Here is a 24285-nt window from a genome sequence, read left to right on the forward strand (position 1 = left end):
TTAATGTTACTAACTGTATTACTTATTATATCTTATATGATTGTAACTAGGCCTCTGACAAGATGGCTAAACATCTTGAAAAAATAGATCACATTATAATCCTGCATAGAATAATTGTAATAGTGTGATTCTAGGGAATGGGCAATGAAGGAAAAACATTTCCTGAATCATAACAGACTAGCAAGGTGATCCAGAGAATTTTTGAGCATCAACAGAGCCTGATCGATAAATTAGCCATTTGACTGGCATGTCAACAGAATCTTCACCCAATCTAGGAATGAGCCTTCCTAGCACCGTGGGACAAAATTGGTCGTGATATGTCTCCCAAAATATTGGTCGAATTTAGGACTAAGGGGAAGCACTATGCACTAAAACTAATGCAAGCCATATCAGTAAACAAAGAATGCTGAAGCCATCAAGTCATCAGCTGCTGCTGCCACCCCCTACAGTGAAGATAAACAGGCAGTCCCTCTGCGGTCTGAAGTGACTCTGAATGTGAAAGGACAGGATACTGGCCCTAGATAGCTAGGTGCTTGTCAAAGGAATGATTTCAATGACCCCAGACATTTGCTCCTTCCCATACATAGAAAAGTGCTAAATTCTTTAACTTGAGATGTCTGGTTTTCTTTAGTTAACAAGTAATCTTTTAATGTTCCGACTACCTGGTCTTTGTTGTAAAAACTCCTATATATCCTGGCTCCTCCCCTAACTTTTTGGAGCAGTCCCTCAGAGCAACATGAGAGGCTATAATCCCAGGTTCAAAGGGGTTTGAGTCCTCAGAAATGTCCGCCAAATAAAACATAACTCTCAAAAAACCAAAACCAAACAAACAAAAAGAATAGTGCCAAGATCAGTCAATGGGGAAAGAATAGTCTCTTCAAAAAATTATGATAGGACAACTGAATATCTACATGCAAAGGATGAATTTGGACCCTTAACTCATACGATACACAAAAATTAACTCAAAATGGATCAGTGACCTGAAAATAAGAGCTAAAACTATAAAACACTTGGGAAAAAACATAGGTTGTCAATAGTTTCTTAGATATGACATGAAAAGCACAAGCTTCAAAAGAAAAAAATTAATTAGACTTCATCAAAATTAAAAATGTTTGTGCATCAAAGAACATTAACAAAAAAGTGAAATGCCAACTGCAAGTCATGTATTTGATAAAGACCCAGTAACCAGGATATATAAAGAAATTCTACAACTCCCAAACAAATAAGCAAATCCAATTAAAAACAGGCAAAGTACTTAGACATTTCTTCAAGTAAATATACAGTGGCCAGCAAGTGTACAGGAAGATGATCAACATCAGTAGTCACTGACTAGGAAAATGCAAATGAAAACCACAACGAGATACCAACTAGGTATCACACCAACTAGGATGCCTTCATTAATAATTTTTTTAAATGGCATTTAATAAGTATTATTGAGAATATGGAGAAATTGGAACCTGTGTACATTGCTGGTGGACATGTAAAATGTTACAGTCACTGTGGAAAACAGTTTGGCCATACCTTAGTAAGTTAAACATAGAATTACCATATGGCTCAGCATATGACTTTAATATATCTGAGGTATTAAAATTTCCAGGGGGGTATGGGTGATTGGGAAAAATATTATCTAAGAAGCCTCCTTAGAAGGGTAAGAAGTACTAGGTATTATAATTTCAAAATGTCTTTTCAATTACACCAGTGAATGGTTAAACAATGGTATCTCACAATTTCATGCATTTATTAGCCATTAATATATTTTGGAATGGGTGATATGGCTTTTTAAATTCCTTATACATTTTTTGGAGGTGGCAGTGTTTATCGATTTATAAGAGCTTTTACATAATATATTAGAGGTACTAATAGTTTGACATATTGTCATATGGACACTATTTTATGCAGCCAAATCTCTTAATCTCTTTTATATTTTCCCCTCTTACTGTCATATGTAGAAAGTCCTTTACCATGCCAAAATTATGTGACTTTTTAAATAGACTTCATTTTTTAAGAGCAGATATAGATTCATAGCAAAACTGACCAAAAAGCCCAGAGATTTCCCATATGCCCCTTGCCCCCACACATTATCCTACCCCATTAACAACATCCTCCCACAAGAATGGTACATTTGTTACAACTGAGAAACCTACATTGACATAGCATTATCACCCAAAGTCTATACTTTGCATTAAAGTTCACTACTGACATACATTATACAGGTTTGGATAAATGTATATTGACATGTATCCACCATTATAATAGCGTACTGAATAGTTTCACTGCCCTAAAAATCCTCTGTGCTCCACCTATTAATATCTTTCTCTGCTATAACCCATGGCAATCACTGGACTTTTTATTGTCTCCATAGTTTTGCCTTTTCCAGAATATCATATAGTTGGAATTATATATTATGAGCCTTTTCAGATTGACTTCTTTCACTTAGTAATATGCATTTAAGTTTCCTCCATATCTTTTCATGTCTTGATTACTTCTTTTTAGTAATGATAATTTTCCATTGCCTGGATTTACCAAAGTTAATTTATCCATTCACCCAGTAAGGACATCTTGGTTGCTTCCAATTTTGGCAATTAGGAATAAAGCTGCTATAAACAATTTTGTGCAGGTTTTTGTGTGGACACAAGTTTTCACCTGCTTTGGATAAATTCAAAGAATATGATTGCTGGATCACATGATAAGAGTATGCTTAGTTTTGTCAGAAACTGCCAAACTGCCTTCAAAAGCGTCTATGCCATTTTGCATTCCCTCTAACAATGAGTAAGAGTTCCTGTTCCTCCACATCCTCACCAGCATTTGGTTTTGTCAGTGTTCTGGATTTTGATCATTCTAATAGGTGTGTAGTAGAATCTCATGGTTGTTTTAAATTGCATTTCTCTAATGATACACAATGTTAAGCATCTTTTCACATGCTTATTTGTCATATATATCCTTTCTGGTGAGGTGAATGTAAGTGTCCCTGACCCATTTTTTTAAAATTGGGCTGTTTACTATCTTATCATTGAGTTTTTAGAGTTATTTGTATATTTTGGATAATAGTCTTTATCAGATATGTCTTTTGCAAATATTTTCAGACAGCTGTGGCTTGTCTTCTCAGAATTTTAAAATTTCAACAAACTCCAGCTTATCAACTATTTCTTTCATGGACTGTGCCTTTAGTGTTGTATCTGAAAAATCATCACTAAACCCAAGGTCATCTAGATTTTATCTTATGTCAGCTTCTTGGAGCTTTATAGTTTTGCATTTTACATTTAGCTCTGTGGTCCATTTTGAGTTAATTTTTGTGAAATATGTAAGGTCTGTGTCTAGATTCAGTTTTTTGCTTGTGGATGTCCAGATATTCCAGCACCATTTGTTGAGGAGACTAACTTTTCTCCATCCTATTGCATTTAGTCCTTTGTCAAAGATCACTATATTAACTATATTCATGTTGGTATGTTTCTGGATTTTCTATTCTGTTTCATTTATCTATTTGTCTATTCTTTTGCCAGTATCACACCATCTTGATTACTAAGCCTTGAAGTCAGGTAACATCAGTCCTCTGACTCTATTCTCCTTCAGTACTGAGTTGGCTATTCTAGGTCTTTTACTTCTTCATGTAAACTTTACTATCATATGAATTTTCTGGGATTTTGATTGGGATTGCATTGAACCTATAAATCAGGTTGGGAAGAGCTGATATTTTGACAGTATTGAGTCTTCCTATCCATAGACATGGAGTATTTCTGCATTCATTTAGCTCTTCTTTGAATTCTACTAGAGTTTTGTAGTTTTACTCATACAGATCTTATACATGTTATGTTAGATTTATACACAAATGTTTTTCGGTGCTAATGTAAATGGTATTGTGTTTTTAATTTCAAATATCACTTTTTAATTGCTGCTGTTTAGGAAAACAATGGACTTTTCAATATTAACCTTGTATTCTGCAACTTTGCTTTAATCACTTATTAGTTTCAGGAGTTTTTTTGTTGATTCAGATTTTCTATATAGACAATGATGTCATCTGTGAACAAAGACAGTTTTTGGTTTGTTTTTTTTTTTTTACATTTTTTATTGAGTTATAGTCATTTTACAATGTTGTGTCAAATTTCAGTGTAGAGCACAATTTTTCAGTTATACATGAACATACATTTTTTTTTGCAGTGAGCTACCACAAGATCTTGTATATATTTCCCTGTGCTATACAGTTTTTTGTTCTAAATTTGTATCCCTTTGTAAGAAACTTAAAAGTTTCCTTTTCTTGTTTAATTGCATTAGCAAGGTTGAAAAGCAGTTGTGAGTGGAAACATCTTTGCCTTGTTCCTGATCTCTGTGGAAAGGTTCGAGTTTCTCACTACTATATATGATGTTAGCTGTAGGCTTTTTTTACATTTTTAAAAATCAAATCTAAGGAAGTTCCTCTATTTTCATACTTTGAAAGTTTTTATCATGAATGAGTGCTAGATTTTTATCAAATGCTTTTTTTCTGTATCTATTGATATGATCATATGATGTTTCTTTTTTAGCCTGTTGCTATGATAGATTATGTTAATTGATTTTTGAATACTGAACCAGGCTTTCATACCTGGGAAAACACCCCACTTACTCATGGCATGTAACTTTTTGTACAAAGATTATGATTTCCTTTTGTAACAAATGGGGAAAGGGTTTTTTAAAAGTTAATCCATCTAATTGTTCTAGGTATATGTTGTAGATAGGGACCCGGCCTTATTTCCTATAAATAGTTAATCTGTTGTCACAGTTTGTCTAGATACCACCTTATCTACTATTTCTGCAATGAGCCTGTATTTTCATAACTTCTATACGTAAATTCTTCACCTTATTTCATCTATTAGTAACAATTTTTCTAATTAATGAATTAAAAATATCAGAGCTGGTGAATTTTTAAAATTTAGGTATAGTCAATTCACAATGTTGTGTTAGTTTCTAGTGTACAGCATAGTGATTCAGTTATATGTTTATATATATTCTTTTTCATTATAGGGTATTATAAGATATTGAATATAGTTCCCTGGGCTATACAGTAGGACCTTGTTGTTTATCTATTTTATATAAAGTAGTTTGTATCTGCAAATATCAAACTCCTAATTTATCCTTCCCCCACTTTTCCCCTTTGGTAACCATAAGTTTGTTTTCTATGCCTGTGAGTCTGTTTCTGTTTTATAATTAAGTTCATTTGTGTCATTTTTTAAAGATTCCACATATAAGTGATATCATATGGTATTTATCTTTTTCTTTTTGACTTACTTTGCTTAGTGTGATAATCTCCAGGTCCACCCATGTTGCTGCAAGTAGCATTTCATTCTTTTTATGGCTAAGTAGTATTCCACTGTGTATATATACTTCTTTATCCAATCATCTGTCGACGGAAATTTAGGTTGCTTCCGTGTTTTGACTATTGTAAATACTGCTGCTGTGAACACTGGGGTGCATGTATCTTTTCAAATTAGAGTTTTCTCTAGATATATGCCCAGGAATGGAATTGCTGGATCATATGGTAAGTCTATTTTTAGTTTTTTAAGGAAACTCCATACTGTTTTCCATAGTGGCTGCATCAAATTACATTCCCATCAACAGTGTAGGAGGGTTCCCTTTTCTCTATACCCTCTCCAACATTTATCATTTGTGGACATTTTAATAATGGCCATTATAACTAGTGTGAGGTGATACCTCACTGTAATTTTGATTTGCATTTCTCTGATAATCAGCAATATTGAGCATCTTTTCATGTGCCTATTGCCCACCTGTATGTCTTCAATGTCTGTTTAGATCTTCTGTCCACTTTTTTATTGGGTTGTTATTTTTATGTTATTGAGTTGTATGAGCTATTTGTATATTCTGGAAATTAAGCCCTTTTCAGTAGCATCACTTGCAAATATTTTCTCCCATTGCATAGGCTGTCTTTTCATTTTGTTTATGATTTCCTTTGCTGTGCAAAAGCTTATAAGCTTCATTAGGTCCCATTTGTTTATTTTTTATTTTATTTCTATTGCCCTGGTAGACTGACCTAGGAAAACTTTGCTACATTTTATGTCAGAGAATGTTTTGCCTATGTTCTCTTCTAGGAGATTTATGGTGTCTTGTCTTATGTTTAAGTCTTCAAGCAATTTTGAGTTTATTTTTGTATATGGTGTGAAGGAGGGTTCTAACTTCATTGATTTACATGCAGCTAAGAGCTGGTGAACTTCTAAATGCAGTTTTTGCTTTCCTCTGAAGGGATCAGATTTTTGTCCACATATTCCATAATGAAATATTACATGTCAATGCTCTTGCTAAAGTGAACATATGGATTGTTTTTCAATAGGTGGCATACTGTTACCAGTTTGTAAAGACATAAGATGGCTTTCATCAAAACATAAATATGCTCATAGCTACTTTCATCAAGAAAACCTTGCTACAAAAATAATGTGTGCTTTGATGAAGTACATTCAAATTTTGGCACAAATTCCTTTTTTTTTTCCATTTCAGGCTGGCACTTTGGGTAGCATCACTCAAGAGTCATCATATGAGAGTGATATCAGGAACATGATGGAAAAGATGGTCCCCAGCTTCAGTCCTCCTCACAGAAAGACAACTAGCACTTTATCAGAGACAAGACACTTTTGTGAATATCCTAGAACCTGGGGATGAGGCTGAAGCATTCCCTTGGACCAAAATAACTGAGAAAAATCACATTAGAAAAGACTTTTCATTACACTGCCCTTCCCCTAGCCTGCCAGACTGAGAATGTTCCTCTGGGCTTATGGCTACATCAGTGGGAAAAAAAGAGAGTTCAAGGTGGACATCCAGCTCCCCCAGCATTGTTAGATGATTCCTAGGAGTCCCACGCTTCAGTCTTACTTCATGGGGATCACCTGGGGACCCAGTGGGGCTAGACTACAGGAGATCTGCTAGAGATGAAAAGGGGGAGAGGCTCACAACAACCCGTGTGCAGATCTTGGTAGACTTTTCACCTAATGACAGCAGCTCCTGTGCAGAGAGCTCAGCCATATGCAGAACCAAGCCAGTGTACTCAGCAGGCAGGAAACTTGGCTGGCAGTTCTGCTTGGTTTGGGTCCTTAGCCAACAGGCTATCCTATGGAGTCCATCCTATGACCTCACCTGGACAGAGCGGCCAGCCAGTAGCCCTGCTCAACTGCTGAGCATAGTCTCTAGAAACCAGTAAGCCTGGCTAGAAACCACAGTCAACTGCAGAGCCCATCCTATGGCCCATCTAGGCACTGAGTCAAGCCAGCAGCCCTGCCCAACTTTGGAGCATGGTCTCCAGCCTCTCCCTGAGCTGGAAGCCCAAACAGAAACCCCAGGCAACCTCAGAGCATAGACCACGACCCCCATACAGGCAGGGAGCCAAGCCAGTAGCCCCATCAAACTGCAGAACATAGCATCTGGTCCCTCTTGACCAGGGAACATAAGTTGTCATGCCATGGAACACAGTCTATAGCTCCACACTGGCAGAAAGCTAAGCCAAATTTCCTGCCAAATTGTTGAGCATAGCTTCCAACTCTGCCCAATCAAGAAGCCTGGCTAGAAGTCCTGGGCAACTGTGGACCACATCCTTCAGCTCCACTTGGGCAGGAAGCCAAGCAAGTAACCTCACCCAACTGTGATAGCCTCTGCCTCTTCTAACCCCCTGAGCAGGGAACCTGAATAACAACCCTGGGCAGCCACAGAGCCCAGTATACAGCCCTACCTGAATGGGTAGTCAAACCAGCAGCCCCATCTAACTGTGAAGCAGCGCTCGCACCTTCACCCAACAAGGGTGCCCAGGTAGCAACTCTGCCCAGCTATAACGTCCAGCCTATGGTGCTGCCCAATTGGTGAACACAGCCTACAGCCTCGTACAGGGAGGGAGCCTAACCACCAACTCTGCCTAATCACAGAGCATACACTGTGGCCTCATTCATCTAGGGAGGACAGAAAGCAACCCCACCCAACTGCAGAGCACATCCTACCTCCACTGCAGAGTATAACTGGTGGCCACACTGGACCAGGGAGCCTGGGCAGCTACCTAACTGGAGAGCCTACTCTATGGCCCTGGCCAACTGTAAGGCAATGCTTGTGGCTCTTCCTGATTAAAAAGCACAGCCTTCGGCCTGGTCTAGTCATGAAACCCAGACTACTGGCCCACCTGACCATGGAGCCCAGCTGGCAGGTATATCTAACCAGGGAGCCCTGACAGCAGTCTTGTCTGAACATGGAACCCAAACAGCTGGCTTAACTGACCATGATGCACAGCCACTGGCCACCACTCCCCTGACCTCAGAGTATGAGAAGTGGCCCTGCCCAACTAGAGACCCTGATAGCAAACCCTCTCCGCACATGGACACTATAGGTGGTACATCCAGAACCCTAAACTGGACTGACTAATGAATAACTTCCCTGCTAAATTGAATCTGTAAAGGCTAGAAGAAGAGACCACTTCCTCAGTTAAACAGATACCAACACAAGGATACAAGGATCATGACGAATCAGGTAAATATGACACCACCAAAGGAAACTAACAAAGCTCCAATAATTGACCCTAAAACAAACAAACAAACAAAACAAAACAAAACAAAAACAGAGAACTAAAAACTGACTGATGACAAATAATTCAGAATAATTATCTTAAGGAAGTTCACTTAACTATAAGAGAACACAACTGGTAACTAAACAAAATTAGAAAAATAATACATGAAAATAATTAGAAATTCCACAAAGAAATACAAACCATTAAAACAACAACAACAACAACAACAACAACAACAACAACAACAAAACAAAAGAAATCCTAGAGTTAAAGAATACAATTACTGAATTGAAGAATTCAATACAGAGTTTCAACGAAAGAGTTGACCATGAAGGAAAAATTAGTGAACTTGAAGACATGTTATTTGAAACTATCAGGTTAGAGGAGCAAAAAGAAAAAAGAATGAAAAAGAGTGAAGAAACTGTACAGGACTTAAAGAACACCTTAAAGTGAAACATTATATCTGGGATTATGGGACTTTAAGAAGAAGAGTAAGAGAAAAAGGGATAGAATGTTCATTTAAAGAAATAATGGCTGAAAAATTCCCAAACTTGGGGAGAGAAACATACACAAACATACAACTTACTAAGACTGAATCATGAAGAAATAGAAAATTTGAACAGACCAATAATGAGTAAGGTGGTTGAATCAGTAATCAAACAAAATCTCAACCAAAAAAGCCCAGTACCAGATGGTTTCCATGGTGAATTCTACCAAATATTTAAAAGAGAATTAATGCCAATCGTTCTCAAAAATTAAAGAGAGGAAACACTCCCAAACTCATCTGATGAGGCCAACATCACCATCATACCAACGCCAAAGCAGGACACTGCAAGAAAAGAAAATTACAAGCCAATTTTCCTGGTGAATATACATTCAAACACAAATATTGTAAACAAAATGCTAGTGAACTGAATTCAATAGCACATTGAAAAGATCATACACCATGATCAAGTGGGATTTATCCCTGAGATGAAAGCATGGTTTAGCATATACAAATCAATAAATGAGGTACACCACATTAACAGAATAAAGGATAAAAAAAGCATATGATCTTAATACATGCCAATAAAGTATCTGAAAAAATTCAACCCCCTTTCAGGATAAACTCTCAACAACTGAGTATACAAGGATGTACCTCAACATAATAAAGGTCATACATGAGAAGCTCATAGCTAACATTACACTCAATGGTGAGAAACTGAAAGCATTTCCTTTAAGGTCTGAAACAAAACAAGGGTGCCCACTCTCACTACTCCTATTCAACATACTACTAGAAGTCCTAGCCAGAGAAATTAGGAAATAGAAAAAAATAAAAAGGCATCCCAATTGGAAAGGAATAAGTACAACTGTCTGTGTTTGCACATGAAATAAATTTATATTTAGAAAAGCCTGAAGACTCAACAAAAAAACTGTTGGAACAAATTCAGTGAAGTTTCAGGATACACAATCAACACAGAAAAATCAGTTGTGTTTTTATACACTAACAACAAACTACCTGAAAAATAAAGAAAACAATCCCAATTGTGATAGAATCAATAACAATAAAATTCTTAAGAATAAATTTAAGGAAGTGAAAGATCTGTACACTGAAAACTATAAGACTTTGATAAAAGAAATTGAAGAGGAAACAAATAAATGGAAATATATCCTGTGTTCATTCATCAGAATAATTAGTTTTGTTAAAATGTCCAGCTACCCAAAGTGATCTATAGATTCAAAGCAATCTCTATCAAAATTCCAATGGAATTTTTAACTGAAATGGAAAAACAATCCTAAATGTCATGTGGAATCACAAACAGCCAAAGCAGTCCTGAAAAAGAACAAAGCTTGAGGAATTAATTATACTTTGTGATTTTAAACTTTATTACAAAGCCATATAATCAACACACCATGGTACTGGCAAAAAAACAGACACATAGACCAATGGAATAGAATCAAGAGCCCCAAAATAAACCCAGACATATAGAGTAAACTAATATTTGACAAGAAAGCCAAGAAAAAAAAATCAATGAAAAAAAAGTCTCTTCAATACATAGTGCTGGGAAAAGTGGATATTCACATACAAAATGCAGAAATGAAATTGGACCCCTATCGTACACAACTCATAAAAATTGACTTGAAATGGATTAAAGACCTAAATCTCATACCCCAAACTGTAAAACTCCTTAAAGAAAACACAGAGGAAAAGCTCCTTGACATTGATCTTGGCAAATTTTTTTTGATATGATACCAAAATCACAATGAACAAAAGCAAAAGTAAACAAGTAGGACTACATCAAACTGAAAAGAAATGATCAACACGGCAAAAGAATGCATGGCAAAAGAAATAATCAACAAAATGAAAAGACAGCCTACAGAATGGGAGGAAATATTTGCAAACCCTGTATCTGAAAAGGGTTTAATATATAAAAATATAAGGAAATCATACAACTGAATCATAAAAATAATAATAATCCGATTTCAAAATGGGCAAAGGACCTGAACAGAGTTTTCTACAGAAGAAATACAAATGGTCAACAGTTCCATGAAAAGATGACATCACTAATGTCATGAAAAGGTGACATCAGTATTCATCAGAGTAATGCAAATCAAACTACAATGAGGTATCACTTCAACTTGTTAGAATGGCTGTTACCAAAAAGACAAGAGATAACGTGTTGATGAGAATGTAAAGAAAAGCGAACTCTTGCACTCTGTTAGTGGTAATGTAAATTGGTGCAGCCACTGTGGAAAACAGTGTGGAGGCTTTTCAAAAAATTAAAAATAGAACCACCATATGATCCAGTATTCCCACTTTTGGGTATATAGTCAAAGGAAATGAAATCACTATCAAGACAAGACATGGATACTACCTAAGTATGCACTGACAGATGAATAGATTTAAAAAATATTATATATATATTTATATAATAAATTAAATTCTGCCATGAGAAAAAAGGAAATCCTGCCATGTGACATGGAAGAACTTTGAAGGCATTATACTAAATGAAATAAGACAAAGAAAAACAAATATTGTACGTTCTCACTTAAATTTGGAATCTAATAAAGTGAACTCATAGAAACAGTAGATTGGTGGTTGCCAGGTAATTGAAGGAATGGGGAGATGTAGGTCAAAGGATACAAACTTTCAGTTATGAGTTAGTTTTGGGGATCTAATGTATAGCCTGGTGACTGTAGTTAACAATATTGTATTCTAAACTGAAATATGCTAAGGAGGATAGATCTTAAATGTTCTGACCACATACACACAAAAGATAACTAAGAAAGAGATGAATGTGTTAGCTAGTCTTGTGGTAATCAGGTCACAATATATATGTATATCAAATCATCACACTGTACATCTTAAACTCACATAGTGTTTTTTGTTAATTATATCTCAGTAAAGGTAGAAAAACATTTTTGAAAAATTTAAGAGTAATCAAATTTTCCAACTTTATAACAAAACTTTACACATAAAAATTTTTAACTTTTCAATTTGAATTAATTGGTCTTCCAGTTTTGATTTCCTATAGGTCTATATACAGTGAGAGAATCCAACAGATGCTATTATTTTAGTCCCTCTGATGTTGCTGTTTCCCTGTACAAATTAGTAAGCTGATACTCTGGATTCTACAAGCTTGTGACTTTGTTAATTATGAGCTCACCCTATAAAAATGGATGTTATTTTTCTGTATGAGGATATTAAGCTTCTGAGCTGGTATGATTGAGGGACAGATATTGTGGACTCTTTAAAAAAGTCATCTAGTTAAGGAGCACCATCATGGAAGGCTTCTTGAAGACCTCCAGCAGGCTTTGGCAACACAGAGACATATTCTTTGACCTGTCAAACACACTTCCATTTTGAAACTCCAAGAGAATTTCAAAGGAGTTATATGAGAATATCAGTATCCCTTAGCCACAATCAATTTAATGATATAATATTAAAGATAAGATAAAATGATAAAATTAATTAGAGTAACCATGTATGAATTATGACTATTATATTTCAGATAATCCACAACATTTATTATAACCTGTAATAAGCAAACCTGTATGTTTCTAACACTAGAGAGAATTTACTTCAGAAACATATTTGAAGATAACTCCATATATTACAAGAGACATCAGAAACTGTTGGAGTAGGGGCATATTATTTAATAACTGATACTGGTATTACGTGGAAACAATCCATTTCCATTTCCCTCTACATATTAGAAGTCAAAATTCATTCTAGGTAAATGAGTGTTTATTTTTCCTTATCCTCCCACCCCTCTTGAAATATTTAAGATATCTAATCTTCCTGGAATTTGTTCATGTGTATTGGGATATAACCTTATTTGTTTTCCCAGATGATTAGCTAATTATTCTAACATGATTCACCAAATGTGTAGAAAAGAGTTAACATAGCAGACATGGGACCACTAGCCTTAGAAAGGCCTTCTTGTAAGGTTAGCCTTTGGCTGGATTCTGTTAACCTGGATTTGACGAAGGTTCCCACCATTCCCAGAACTGATAAGATTGGCTCACTATGCCTAAACTCTTTGTGCAAACAATATGCTTTATGCTAAATTCTTTCTATCTAGGAGTCTAGAATTTCAGTACATGCTAGGCAAAGGGTACCATACCCCACTCTCCCCCACATCTTGGGCACTGAGAATCTAATAAACTTTCTTGATAAATAACATTTCACACATGTTGTCATAAATTGTTGTTAGAGGAATTAAGTGTATTCTGTGGGACTCCACTGGGAGAGGACTCTTGGAAGCTTGCGCCTGGTTTCTTTGGAACTTTGCTTCATGCACTTTTCCCCTTCACTGATTTGGTTTTGCATCCTTTTGTAATAATTCATAGCTGTGAGTACAAATGTACATTGAGTCTTGTGAGTCCTGCTAGCAAATCACTGAACCTATCAGTGGTCTTGAGGTCCCCTGGCACACTGAATGCTTCACTTTTCTCTATGAATCTGAACTGTCACTCTAATATAAATGCCCACATATATGTGGCAATATATGAGCTCTCTATCTATATTACATTTAACTTTTCCTGAGTAGTTCTACTCTGTTTTACCAACTATAGCCTGATAAAATGTTTTAAAATTCCTGGTGAGGCAAATGCTTTCCAACTTCCAAATTATGTTTCTTTCAAAATTCTCTGGACTGTTCACAGGTTTGTGTGTATATAAAAATTGATAAGCAGTTCTTGAACCTATAAGAGTCTCTAAATTAAAACCTCTAAAAGGCAAGTGGGAAAAGCTTACACATACTCTTCTCACAAAAAGAAAATCCAACTGGCTAACAAATACCTGAAAGTAGGTTTAACCTCATTAATAATATCAAACAACAATGCAATATCATGTTCCCCAATTCCATTAGTAAAAGACTTAAAAATTTTGTTGCTAGGATTATAGACGTATTAAAAGCTATATCTAAAACTATTCAGCCTACAACCTCATCCCAAAGGAAGAAGTCCTTGCTTGACTCTTGAGTAAGGCATGACCACTGGACCAGCACTGGATATCTGAAGGTGAGGGTTTATGGAGTTGGTTAAAGGGATCAGGAGTGTCACTCTGAAGGGGGTAGATGGCCTTCTAAAAAATCTTTGAAGAATGGATGGGCCTTTGACAGAGATTACAGGGGGCTGGGGATGACTGAAGGAAGGGACAAGTGAGTGAGAAAGTTGAACCCTCCAGTTGCAAGGAACTGTATGAACAAGCTGTGGTGCAGATGATGAGCGTGAAAGCCTATTTTTTAAAAACTATAAAATGATATATAATGTATGTTCTGCTTTAAAAGGCATTAGTTAAAAAGGGTTTAAAGGCAAGTTCTAAGGTATCTTCAAGTTAGACATTCTCTATGTTATACAAACTCTTCCTGAGACAAGAAAAAGAACAAAAGCTATCCCAACTCATTTAATGAGACTTATATAATCTTGAAACTATGATGAGAAAACTACAGCATAAAAAAATAAAATTATAGGCCAATCTCACTCATGATGAAGAAAGAAAAAAACTTGGTAAGTTGAGTCTAGCAGTATATTAAAAAAAACAATAACAACAAAAATGTTGTGATAGAATGTCAGAGATAGGCATATCCACAATTACAGTCAGATTTCAGCACCTCTTAATAGTGAGTAGAAACAAAATAAGAAAAGATATACAATTGAAGACCTAAACAAGATTATTAACCAACTAGACCTAATTGACATTTATAGAACAACAGTTCACAGGACAACAGAAGGATACACATTCTTTTCAAGTGCAACTGGAATATTTACTGAGATAGACCATATTCTGGGCCATAAAGAAAGTCTCAATAAATTAAAAGGATTTTGGTCATACAAAGTGTATTCTCTGACCACAGTAGGATTGTGCTCAGCATTGTAGAACTACATAACTAAAACATATCTGGAAAAGCCTCAAATACTTGGGAACTACATAGCATACTTCTAAATAACTCTTGAATCAAAGAAGAAACTAAAAAAGAAGTTAGTATGTAATTTCTATTGAAGAAAAATAAAAACACAACATGTCAAAATTTGTGGGATGTAGCTTAAGCAGTATTAGAGGGAAATTTACAGTACTAAAACACCTATATTAGAAAAATAATGATCTCAAATGACCTCAGCTTCTATTTTAAGTAGCTAGAAACAGAATACTAACAAACACAAAATAAGCAGAAGAAAAATAGTAAGAGCAGAAACCAGTGAAATAGAAAACAGAAAAACAATAAAGAAAATCAATAAAATTAAACATTAGTTTGTTGAGGTCAATAAAATTGATAAGCCTCTAGCCAGAGTGATAAAGGAAAACAAAAGAGAAGACATTAGTACTAACAACAGGAATGAGAGAGATGATATCACTAGATATTCTGCAAATATCAAAAGCATAATAAGAAATTGATTGTCAAGGCTGTAGGGAAACAGGCAACCCATACATTGCTGGTGAAAATGAAAATTTGTAATACCTCTTTGGAGGGATATTTGAGAATATCAAATAAAATTACACATGCACTTATCATTTGACTGACTATCCCCACTTCTAGGAATCTACCCTGAAGGTATACCTCTAGCCGTAGAAAAATTACATTTGCACAAGGTTAGTCTTCCAGCACTGTTCGTAACCACAAAATATTAGAAACAAATACCCATATATAGGAGAATGATTGAAACAAATTATGGTAGTGACACAATGGAGCTGTACAAAAAAAGCAAATTGCTATGCACTAATTGGCTTCAAATCTGTAAAATGTGCAAATAGAGAGGGTTAATGGGATGTGTAAAATTTGTTTTTCCTGACTACATTCTCCTAAGGAGACTTTGATATCCTGCGGATGTCTCATAGAGCTGAGCTCTGACCAAAATGGATTAGCACAAATAAGGGAGTGCCACTAAGGATAGATGCAAATCACCAAGTCAAAAGCATTGGCCATAAACAAAAACAAGGAAAAAGAGCCGAGCCTGTGGAGGGGAATCTGAGATCATTCATAAAGCAGTTTTTGTAGGTGGTTCCCAGAGGCCCAAAGCAACTAGATTCCCTCCTCCTGAGTCTATTCTTCTTTTCTAGAGCTGCCTAGATTGAGGTTTATTCCTCTCTTGCAGCTCCAGGCAGCTGGAACCTTAGAGTAAAAGTCAATCTTGTTCCCCTCTCATTCCCCCCACCCACGGCTACCTCCTGCCATTAACTTTTCTACAATATTAAACTGAGCCGTCCTCACTGTCTGTAAGACAGACAGACAGGACAGTGAGCGCCAAGTAGGTGGGAGGAAGGGAGTGTAGCTCACAGTTCCCATCCTCACACCTGCCTTTCCAGAGCCAGCGCCACGAGTGTACACAAATTGGGTGTTCACGAATTGCCACTTCACCGTTCCCTGTCTCTGGTCTCCCCTGAAGCCAACTCCCTCCACGTGTCCACCTCCCCCACCCACCCACACAGAGAAACACAGATTCACACTGCGCTGGGCGGGGAGCCTGGGGTGAGGGCAGGGGTGTTCGGAAGGCAGGGGAGAGAGACAGAGGGTCCGAGGCACTTCCTGCACCCGGATCTAGTCTCAGCCAGCGCCCCTCACGGATGCCACTTCTCGGCCTCGAACCTACCTCCTCCAACAGCGACGGCCGTTTCCCTCCACGAAGGCCTCCCGCGGGATGACTTCCTGCGTCTGGAGCTCCTGGACAGAAACAGACCCCGGCTAAGACGCTCGCGATTGGCTGAGGGACTGTGTCCTCTCCCAACAAGTGCCGTAATTCTGGGCGCCCGAGGGATTCGTTTTCAGGCTAGTGCAGCATGCAGACACCCACCCACACACCATCACATCCTACCACTCCTCCCACGGCCGTCCGTCAGTCGTCAGGTGTAAGTCCTTCCTGTCCCTTTGCAGCTGAGCGCGACACACCTCTACGCCCGTCCAAGGGACAGCGCGGTCACGTGACCCGCCGTCAGCCCCACGTGACCGCGCAGGCCGCTTGTCTGCCGCAGCCCTGCAGCACCGATGGCAGTCTTCTGCCTCTGGGCTCGAGCTGCTTGCTAGAACAGTCTGAAGCTCCTGACCGTGCTGAAGATACAGAGCTGGAGGGAAGGCTGGGCCGGAGCCAAGCTTCCAGCCCTAGGCTGGGCCTTGCTCTGTAGGAGTACAGGGCTGGCGACGAACGCTCAATGAGGAGTTTGGAGACGAACTGACTTTCAGTACTGATTCTGTATAAAACTCGGGTGACATAATAACACACTCCCGGGATCTGTCTTGAAAAATATCGATAGGCAAAACAAACTCGCATTTCCACCACTGGGATGATCTCTGTTAACACCTGTGGTTTGTGAAGAGAGGCAAAACTGCCACTTTGCCCTACTTCCTTGAACCTTGCACCCTAGAATCAAGTAGGGAAAAAGCACTTTTCACCCTGAGACAAATAAAAAGTAACAGGGTCACCATGGCTTGTTCCTTTCCTGAAAATAAAACTTTGTGTATTTCCCCTTAGCCTGGACCACCCCCATGCCAACCCAACTTTATCCCTGACATTTGCGCCTACCTGAAGATAAGCTATGAACCATTGTGAATTTTTTTAAAAATGTGTAGCATAAACTCTGGAACTTCGGAAAGTTTAGTTTATTCCCTTTAAATAATTATGGATTTTTACTTGGCAAGCCAGTCCTTCTGTAGTATCTCATACTTCTGTATCCCTTTGACATGTTTTATATTGTTACAGAATTTTCTATAATCCAATATAAATTTGTGTAAATTTGGCCCACTTACATTCATTTTTACAATGGGATCATCTTTCCATGTATACCAGTCTTTTTTATTTATAGAAATATAGAAAATATTTCTACAAATACATAAGACATCAGAGCTTTTCTTAGTCAATTAAAAAAATCTGTACTTCATCACTTTTCGTGGCTGTATGGTATTACTTTAACAATTTCCATGGCACTACCATGAAGAAATGGCCTCCCTGACATTTAAATCTGTGTGCTTTCTGGTCTTATTCATTTAACCTTTAGGTAACATCAAAGAAACAGCCATATGCTGAACTGCAAAGTGTGAATTCTCAGCTCTTCAAAATTTACCTCATCCTCTCTATCACTTAATACACACCTCCCAGCTACTCCAAGCCTACTGGATACCTCACTTGTATAGGAACACTTTTTACAGCTCCAAGCTTTTCTTCACAACATTCAACCTTGTTCCTACATTTCAGAGCCCAAATTAATTGGGTCCTTTTTCTCTGAAGCACACACTGAGTAGCAGCCCATAGTAACCTTTGCAGTTAAAGCTATGAAAATAAACTTTCTCAAGGAGCATTATTATTCATACATTATCTCTATGTGCTCATATGCTATCTTTGCATGTATACTCTAAGTTCAAAGAGAACAGTGATTTCTGCCAACTTTAACATAGAACTTTATTGAAAACACAACACGACTCAAATAGACATCAATACACTGGAACAACAATCAGAAGGGTAGCTTACTTATGATGGCTCAGTTCACTATAAGCTTAAATACTAAATTCACAATCTGGACAAAAACAAGTATCAACAAATGTGCTTTTAGTTCTAATATTCATTTGGCATGAGAAGATTGATTCAACTCACACACACAGTTGGGCAAAGTTAGTAACAGCATTAAAGATGTACATTATAACATAGAATCAAATGAAAGCCAAAGCATTATTCAAGGATTATAACTCAGGAACGTAAGGACAGTCACAGGCAAGTGATTAATCATAATCATTTTTTGGGTCTACCTTGGGGTCATTTTTATCATCTGTTTTGCCTTGCAGTTTCTTAGCAAGTTCCTCAACTTCATGGAATGCAGAAATAAGTGGCTCAAGACTGAAATCATCATCAGTAAACAGCAATGCCTCTTTTTCAATGTTGTTACCAATATTCTCAAACATTGCTAGAACAACCTGAATATTGTCATTTGTCTCTTTCCTGTTAAAAAGGCCCATAAATTCTGACACTGCTTCAGCACTGAGCAGTTCTTTTGTCATGACAGGATTTTCAGACAAATTCAGTAGTATTTTCAGAACATGAAACCTTGTTTTGGTATTGCCCATGGCTAATAAGAATAGAAACCCAGACATATACTTAGCAACCAGTGTGTGATAGTCAATAGTTGTAGTGAGGTGTCTAACCATCTTTATTCCAGATAACTGCTCAGGGGAATCCAGACTATACGCAAGGGTTTCTTCACATACTTGACACACATATGTCTGAATCATGTTCAGATTTGGATAAGGTGGAGCCATGTGAATCATATTTTCCAAAAAACTTGTCCTAACACGGGAGGAGGGATAATTGAGCAAGGTTTCAATAAGTGAGACAACACCTGAATCACGAATGAAATCGCGGGTAAACTGAGAAGCACTCCTCATACCCATTGCAATTTTAGATATTTCATGAATAAAAGGATCTCGAATTTTGTCCATTAACAGAAGGAGTTCTTCAAACTCTTCAGGACCAATTTTAAGCTCACATTGTATGCAGCTGCAGGACCAACTCTCAGGCTCTGCACTTTCTTTGGCCCTAAGATGCTCTCGAATTTCTGTGACTGACCGGTAGGATGGATCATATTGAAATGGGAACTCAGGGTCAGGCTGATCAGGCTGCAGCAAAGACTCCTGCTCTTCCCCTTCTGGGCTCGGTTCCATGTGCTTGGGCTTTCCTCCAAACATTTCAGAGAACAGAAATGCTGCTTCTTTTGGAAATCTAAAGGGGCTTGGGCATGGGAAGCCAACCCTACCCCATGGGCCAGGCTTGAACTGAACAGTAACCTCCTCCCAGCTCTGGGGCCTGCGTGAAGCATCAGGCTCCTGCTCAACTGAACACCTGGACCTGCAAATGGCCCTGTACACAGGACTAGGATTTGATTCAAAATGGGCCTCATCTCCTGCCCAGAACCAGGACCCCACTATGGCCTCGTCCTCCTCAGCTGCTGTCCTGAACTCACAGTTGGTCCCATTACCAGTCTTGTTATTAGCCTCATTTTTAGCTCCAAAATGGGACCCAATAACTGCCCCTTCCTCATTTTTAGGCCTGGACTCAGAAGTAGCCACAGTTTTAGTGTCATCGATGGCCTTGTCTCCAGACCAGAACAAGGACTCAACAATCATCTCTTCATCTTCTCTTGGTTTAGACGCACATGTCTCAGCTTCTACACTGACTTCTTTTGCAGCCCAGAACCAGGATCCAAAAATGGTTTCCTCTTCAGACTTCGATATGGTCTCTTCTATTGCCTGAGGTCCAACCTCTATAACATCTTCTTCAGCCCAAAACCAGGACCCAACAATGATTTCTTCCTCTCCAGGCCCATGCTTGGACTCAAAACTAGCCCCTGCCTCCAGTCTGGCCTCTTCTTCAGCCCAGAACCAGGACTCAATAGTGACTTCTTCCTCTTCAGCTTCTGGGCTGTATTTGCTGCAAATGCCAGTCTCCTTCCTAATGGCCTCTTCCCTGGTCCAGAACCAAGACCCAACAATAACCTCCTCTTCAGCTGCCAGCCTGTCGTCTTCTCTAGCTTTAGCTTCTGTTTCAAGCCTGTCCTCCTCCCTGGCCCAGAACCAAGAACCAATGTCTTCCTCTTCAGCATCTGGCCTGGATTCTTCTCTGTTTGGAGCCCCTATAATGGCTTTATCCCCTTTCCAGGACCAGGATGTGATCATGATCTCCTCCTTGCTAGGTGGCTTGGCTCCTTCAGTCCTATCATCTATACTGCCCTCTTCCACAGCCCAGAACCAGGGCCCTACAATGGTCTCTGGCCTTGTGTACTTTCTGGACCAGAACCATGAATCAACAGTGTCCTGTTCCTCCTCTGGCCTAGACTTCCATCTGCATCCATTGGCAGAAAACACACAGGGATCTTCTGACCAGAAGCTAGACTCATTATTGATCTCCTCAGCAGCTGTCATAAATTTGCATTGGGTATACTTCATACTGGCCTCTTCTGTGGTCCCAAACCAAGATGATATAATACCCTTTTCCTTGTCCTCCAGGCTAGACTTGTTGCTGACTTCAGCCCCCACACAAGCTTCTACTCCAGCCCAGAACCATGACCCAATAATGGGCTCCTCCTCCTCAGCCCCTGGCATGGTGTCACAACTGACTTCAGCCCCAGAATCCATCTGGGCCTGGTTTCCAGCCCAAAACCAGGACCCAAATATTGTCTCTTCTTCAGCTGCTGGCCTAGCCTCTTCTCCAAACTCAGCCTCTGTACTGATTTCTTCTCCAGCCCAGAACCAGGGACCAATCACCTCTTCTTCCTCAGACCCTGGCCTGGACCCACAGCTGGCCCCAATACTAGCTTCCACACTGGCCTCATCGGTGACCCAAAACCAAGACCCAAAAATGGTCTCTTCCTCAGCCTCTGGATTGATTTCTTCATTAGCCCAGAAGCAGGAACCAGCAATGACCTTTTCTTTATCATCTGTTGCCACAGATTTGGAAGTGTCCTCAGCCTCAGTTTCTACACTGGTCTTTCCTCCAGTTCCAAGCATAGAATTGCCAATAGGCTCCTTCTCAGTCTTTGGTCTGAATTTACTTCTGGCCTCAGTCCCCATATTGGCTTCTTCATCAGTCCAGAACCAACTGCCAACAATGGACTCATCCTCCACTTGAGAACAGGACTTGACACTGGCCCCACCCACTATGTTGGACTCTTCTGCAGCCCAAAACCAGGCCCCAGTGAGGAACTCTTCCTCTGACCTGGCTTCTCGCTTGGCCCTGGGTCTGGCCTTGATTTTGGCCTCTTCCTTTGCCATTGCTCTGGCCCTGACCTCTTTCTTGGACTTGGGCCTCAACGAGTTATTAGTCTTCTCTCCAGGCCAGAACCAGGAATCTTTTTTGACTACATCTATAGACCCAGACATGAAATCAATGGAAGCTTCTCGCTTGGCCCTGTGCCTGGCCCTGACATTGGACCCTTTCCTGGCTCTGGGTTTCGACCTGGATTTGGCCTCCTCCCCAGCCCAGAACCAGGACTTTACATTGTCCTCACATTCAGACTCAGAACTGGACTCAGAGACTTCTTTCTTGGACCTAAACCAGGACCTACTATTGGCCTCTTCCCTAGGCCTAGACCGGATACTGGACTTTTCTCTGGCCCAGTACCAGGATGTCTTAAGAGATTCATCCTCAGAACCAGAACTGGATACAATATAGAGCTCCCGACTGGTTTTGGGCCTAAACATGGCTTCTTCTTTGGCCATGTGCCTGGACCTAGTACTGGCCTTTACCCGGTCTCTAGGACGAAGCCTTGTACTGACCTCTTCTCCATTCCAGTACCAGGAACTCAAAGAGGATCTATCCACCCATCTGAAATCACAATTTTGAGAGCTCTCTTTTCTGGATGTAGGTCTAGGATGGCACCAGGAGGCCATATTGGTCTCACCCTCTGACTCAAACAAAGGCTGAATTCCTGACTGGGACTTGACCTTGGTGCCAGGAAAGGACTCGGCATCCATATTGACCAGTTCCCTCTCCATAGACAAAGTCTTAGTGTTAGCAACTGAATCCGACTCTGTATTGACCAGTGGCCAGGCTATAGCATTGGTTTGGGATGTTCCTTCTGTCTTCAGAATTGCCTCAGCATCAAACTCAGTCCTGGCCCATAAATAGGTTTCATCCACAGACCTTGCCCCAGGGATTGCCTTAGCTTCAGTCTTAGGATGTGCCCCAGCCATAGACTTGGACTCAGTTTTGGGCCTTGCCCCAGGCATTGCCTGGGCCTGGATCCTAACTTTAGGTCTGACCACCATTGGGACTTCATTCTCTCTCTCAGCTCCACCCCCAACCTCTTCTCCAGGCTTCTTTTCACGCTTGGCCTGGGCGCTAGGCTCAACCTCAGCCCCAGTCATAGTACAAGTTACAAGGGAGGCCCCGTTAAACACTCCTATCCCAGTCTCAGTCTCTACCACAGATCTGTCACAGTACTGGATCTTCACACTCTAATCTTTCGATGATTCAGGTGATACAGTTGGAAACAAAAGTTAGTCAATCACCAGTCCAGCAGGCAGTCAGCCTCCTTCCCAAGCCCAGCCTCAGCCAATATTGCAGACAGAGAGAAGAGGAAGCACAAGCAAGCTGGGGGAAGATGGATGGCTCCCGGGTGGGTGCAGACCTGTTGAGGGTGGTGGTCAGCCCCAAATCCCACACCACAAGAGCTGCCACTGGAGATCAATCTAGGAAGAGAGAATGACATGGGGCTTTGAGTCTCTTCCAATTGTGTCGCTCCACGCAAACACACACAGAGAGACTGGACCTTTAATGCTTAGTGGGACAGTTAGGTTATCAGGTCTCTCTGCCACCCTCATTTTGCGCACACCCTTTACTCCCAGAGCTGCCACACTGCTTTGCCAGCTACAAAAGAGGTGTGAAAATTGTGGGAAAGTGTTTTGGCAATGGGAGAGGCTGAGAAGCACCCAAACCAGACCCTAATCACTCCTGGACCTGTGTTGGTGTCCTCTAGACCACTCAAAGTGGTACCCACTCTCATACCAACCTGTGCTGATGTGTCACAAGTTTTCCCTCCTTTCCTTGATTTCAGCAGTGTCTACAGCAGCCTGGAGGCTGTCCTGGGAACAAGTAAACACATAGGAGAGAATGGAACCTGACTGACAGATAGACAAACAGGAACTCTGACCACTGAGGCAAACATCTCTATTTCTGTTTAAGGCTCTAATTTGTCTAATGTTTCCTGTCTCCTGCCCTCTGCTCTCATGTCTCCCCCTCCCATTCACAGCCTAATCCACACCTACCCAGATATTCCTAATGTCTCCTGCCGGATATGAACAAGGGGTTCTGCTGCAATATGCCAATCTGGCAGAGAGCGAGAGAGGAGAAGGAGGCCTGCAATCACTTAAATCAAAGACACCTGCCATGATCTTACTCTGTAGCTGTCCCCTGCATTGCCCCTCTTCCCACAAACCTCCAGATTTGAACCAGTCTTCCTCTTTTCCTTCCTTGGAAAAGGGACCAACCTTAAAGCAGGCCTATGGAAAAACAGACAAAAGGTAAGACAGTCAGGAAACAACCGTAGCAATTGAGCGCTTGGTGAACAGACCAACACCAAACAGAGGAGTGTCCCAGTTATCTGTCTTTTAACATTTAGAGTCCTGTTGGTAGAATACTCTTAATTAATTGAGGCTCTCTGGATCTGGTTTCTTCGTAACTCCTCATTTTCACATCACTCTCTTCCTCTTGCTCCCTTCTCCAACTGTAAGGATTCATCACTTGGTGTTCACCTCCCTGGCCCTGCAAAACTTAAATTGAGGGAAGGGTGCCCGCATGTTCTA

At 39.7% G+C, this 24285-nt stretch overlaps 1 protein-coding gene across 1 annotated transcript; it reads right to left on the minus strand.

Moving 5' to 3' along the window:
* Nucleotides 1-18369: 18369 nt before the first annotated feature.
* Nucleotides 18370-23114, minus strand: GPRASP1 (G protein-coupled receptor associated sorting protein 1). The gene has a single exon (XM_032475291.1). The coding sequence runs from the start codon at nucleotides 22846-22848 to the stop codon at nucleotides 18712-18714; it is 4137 nt and encodes a 1378-aa protein (XP_032331182.1). The 5' UTR covers nucleotides 22849-23114; the 3' UTR covers nucleotides 18370-18711.
* Nucleotides 23115-24285: the final 1171 nt, after the last annotated feature.

This window comes from Camelus ferus, chromosome X (genome assembly GCF_009834535.1).
Source record: "Camelus ferus isolate YT-003-E chromosome X, BCGSAC_Cfer_1.0, whole genome shotgun sequence".
Taxonomy (NCBI): Eukaryota; Metazoa; Chordata; class Mammalia; order Artiodactyla; family Camelidae; genus Camelus; species Camelus ferus.

What these genes read in the sequence shown, in the direction of transcription:
- GPRASP1 (XM_032475291.1), bottom strand. Translation starts at nt 22,848, where the DNA reads ATGACTGGGGCTGAGGTTGAGCCTAGCGCCCAGGCCAAGCGTGAAAAG.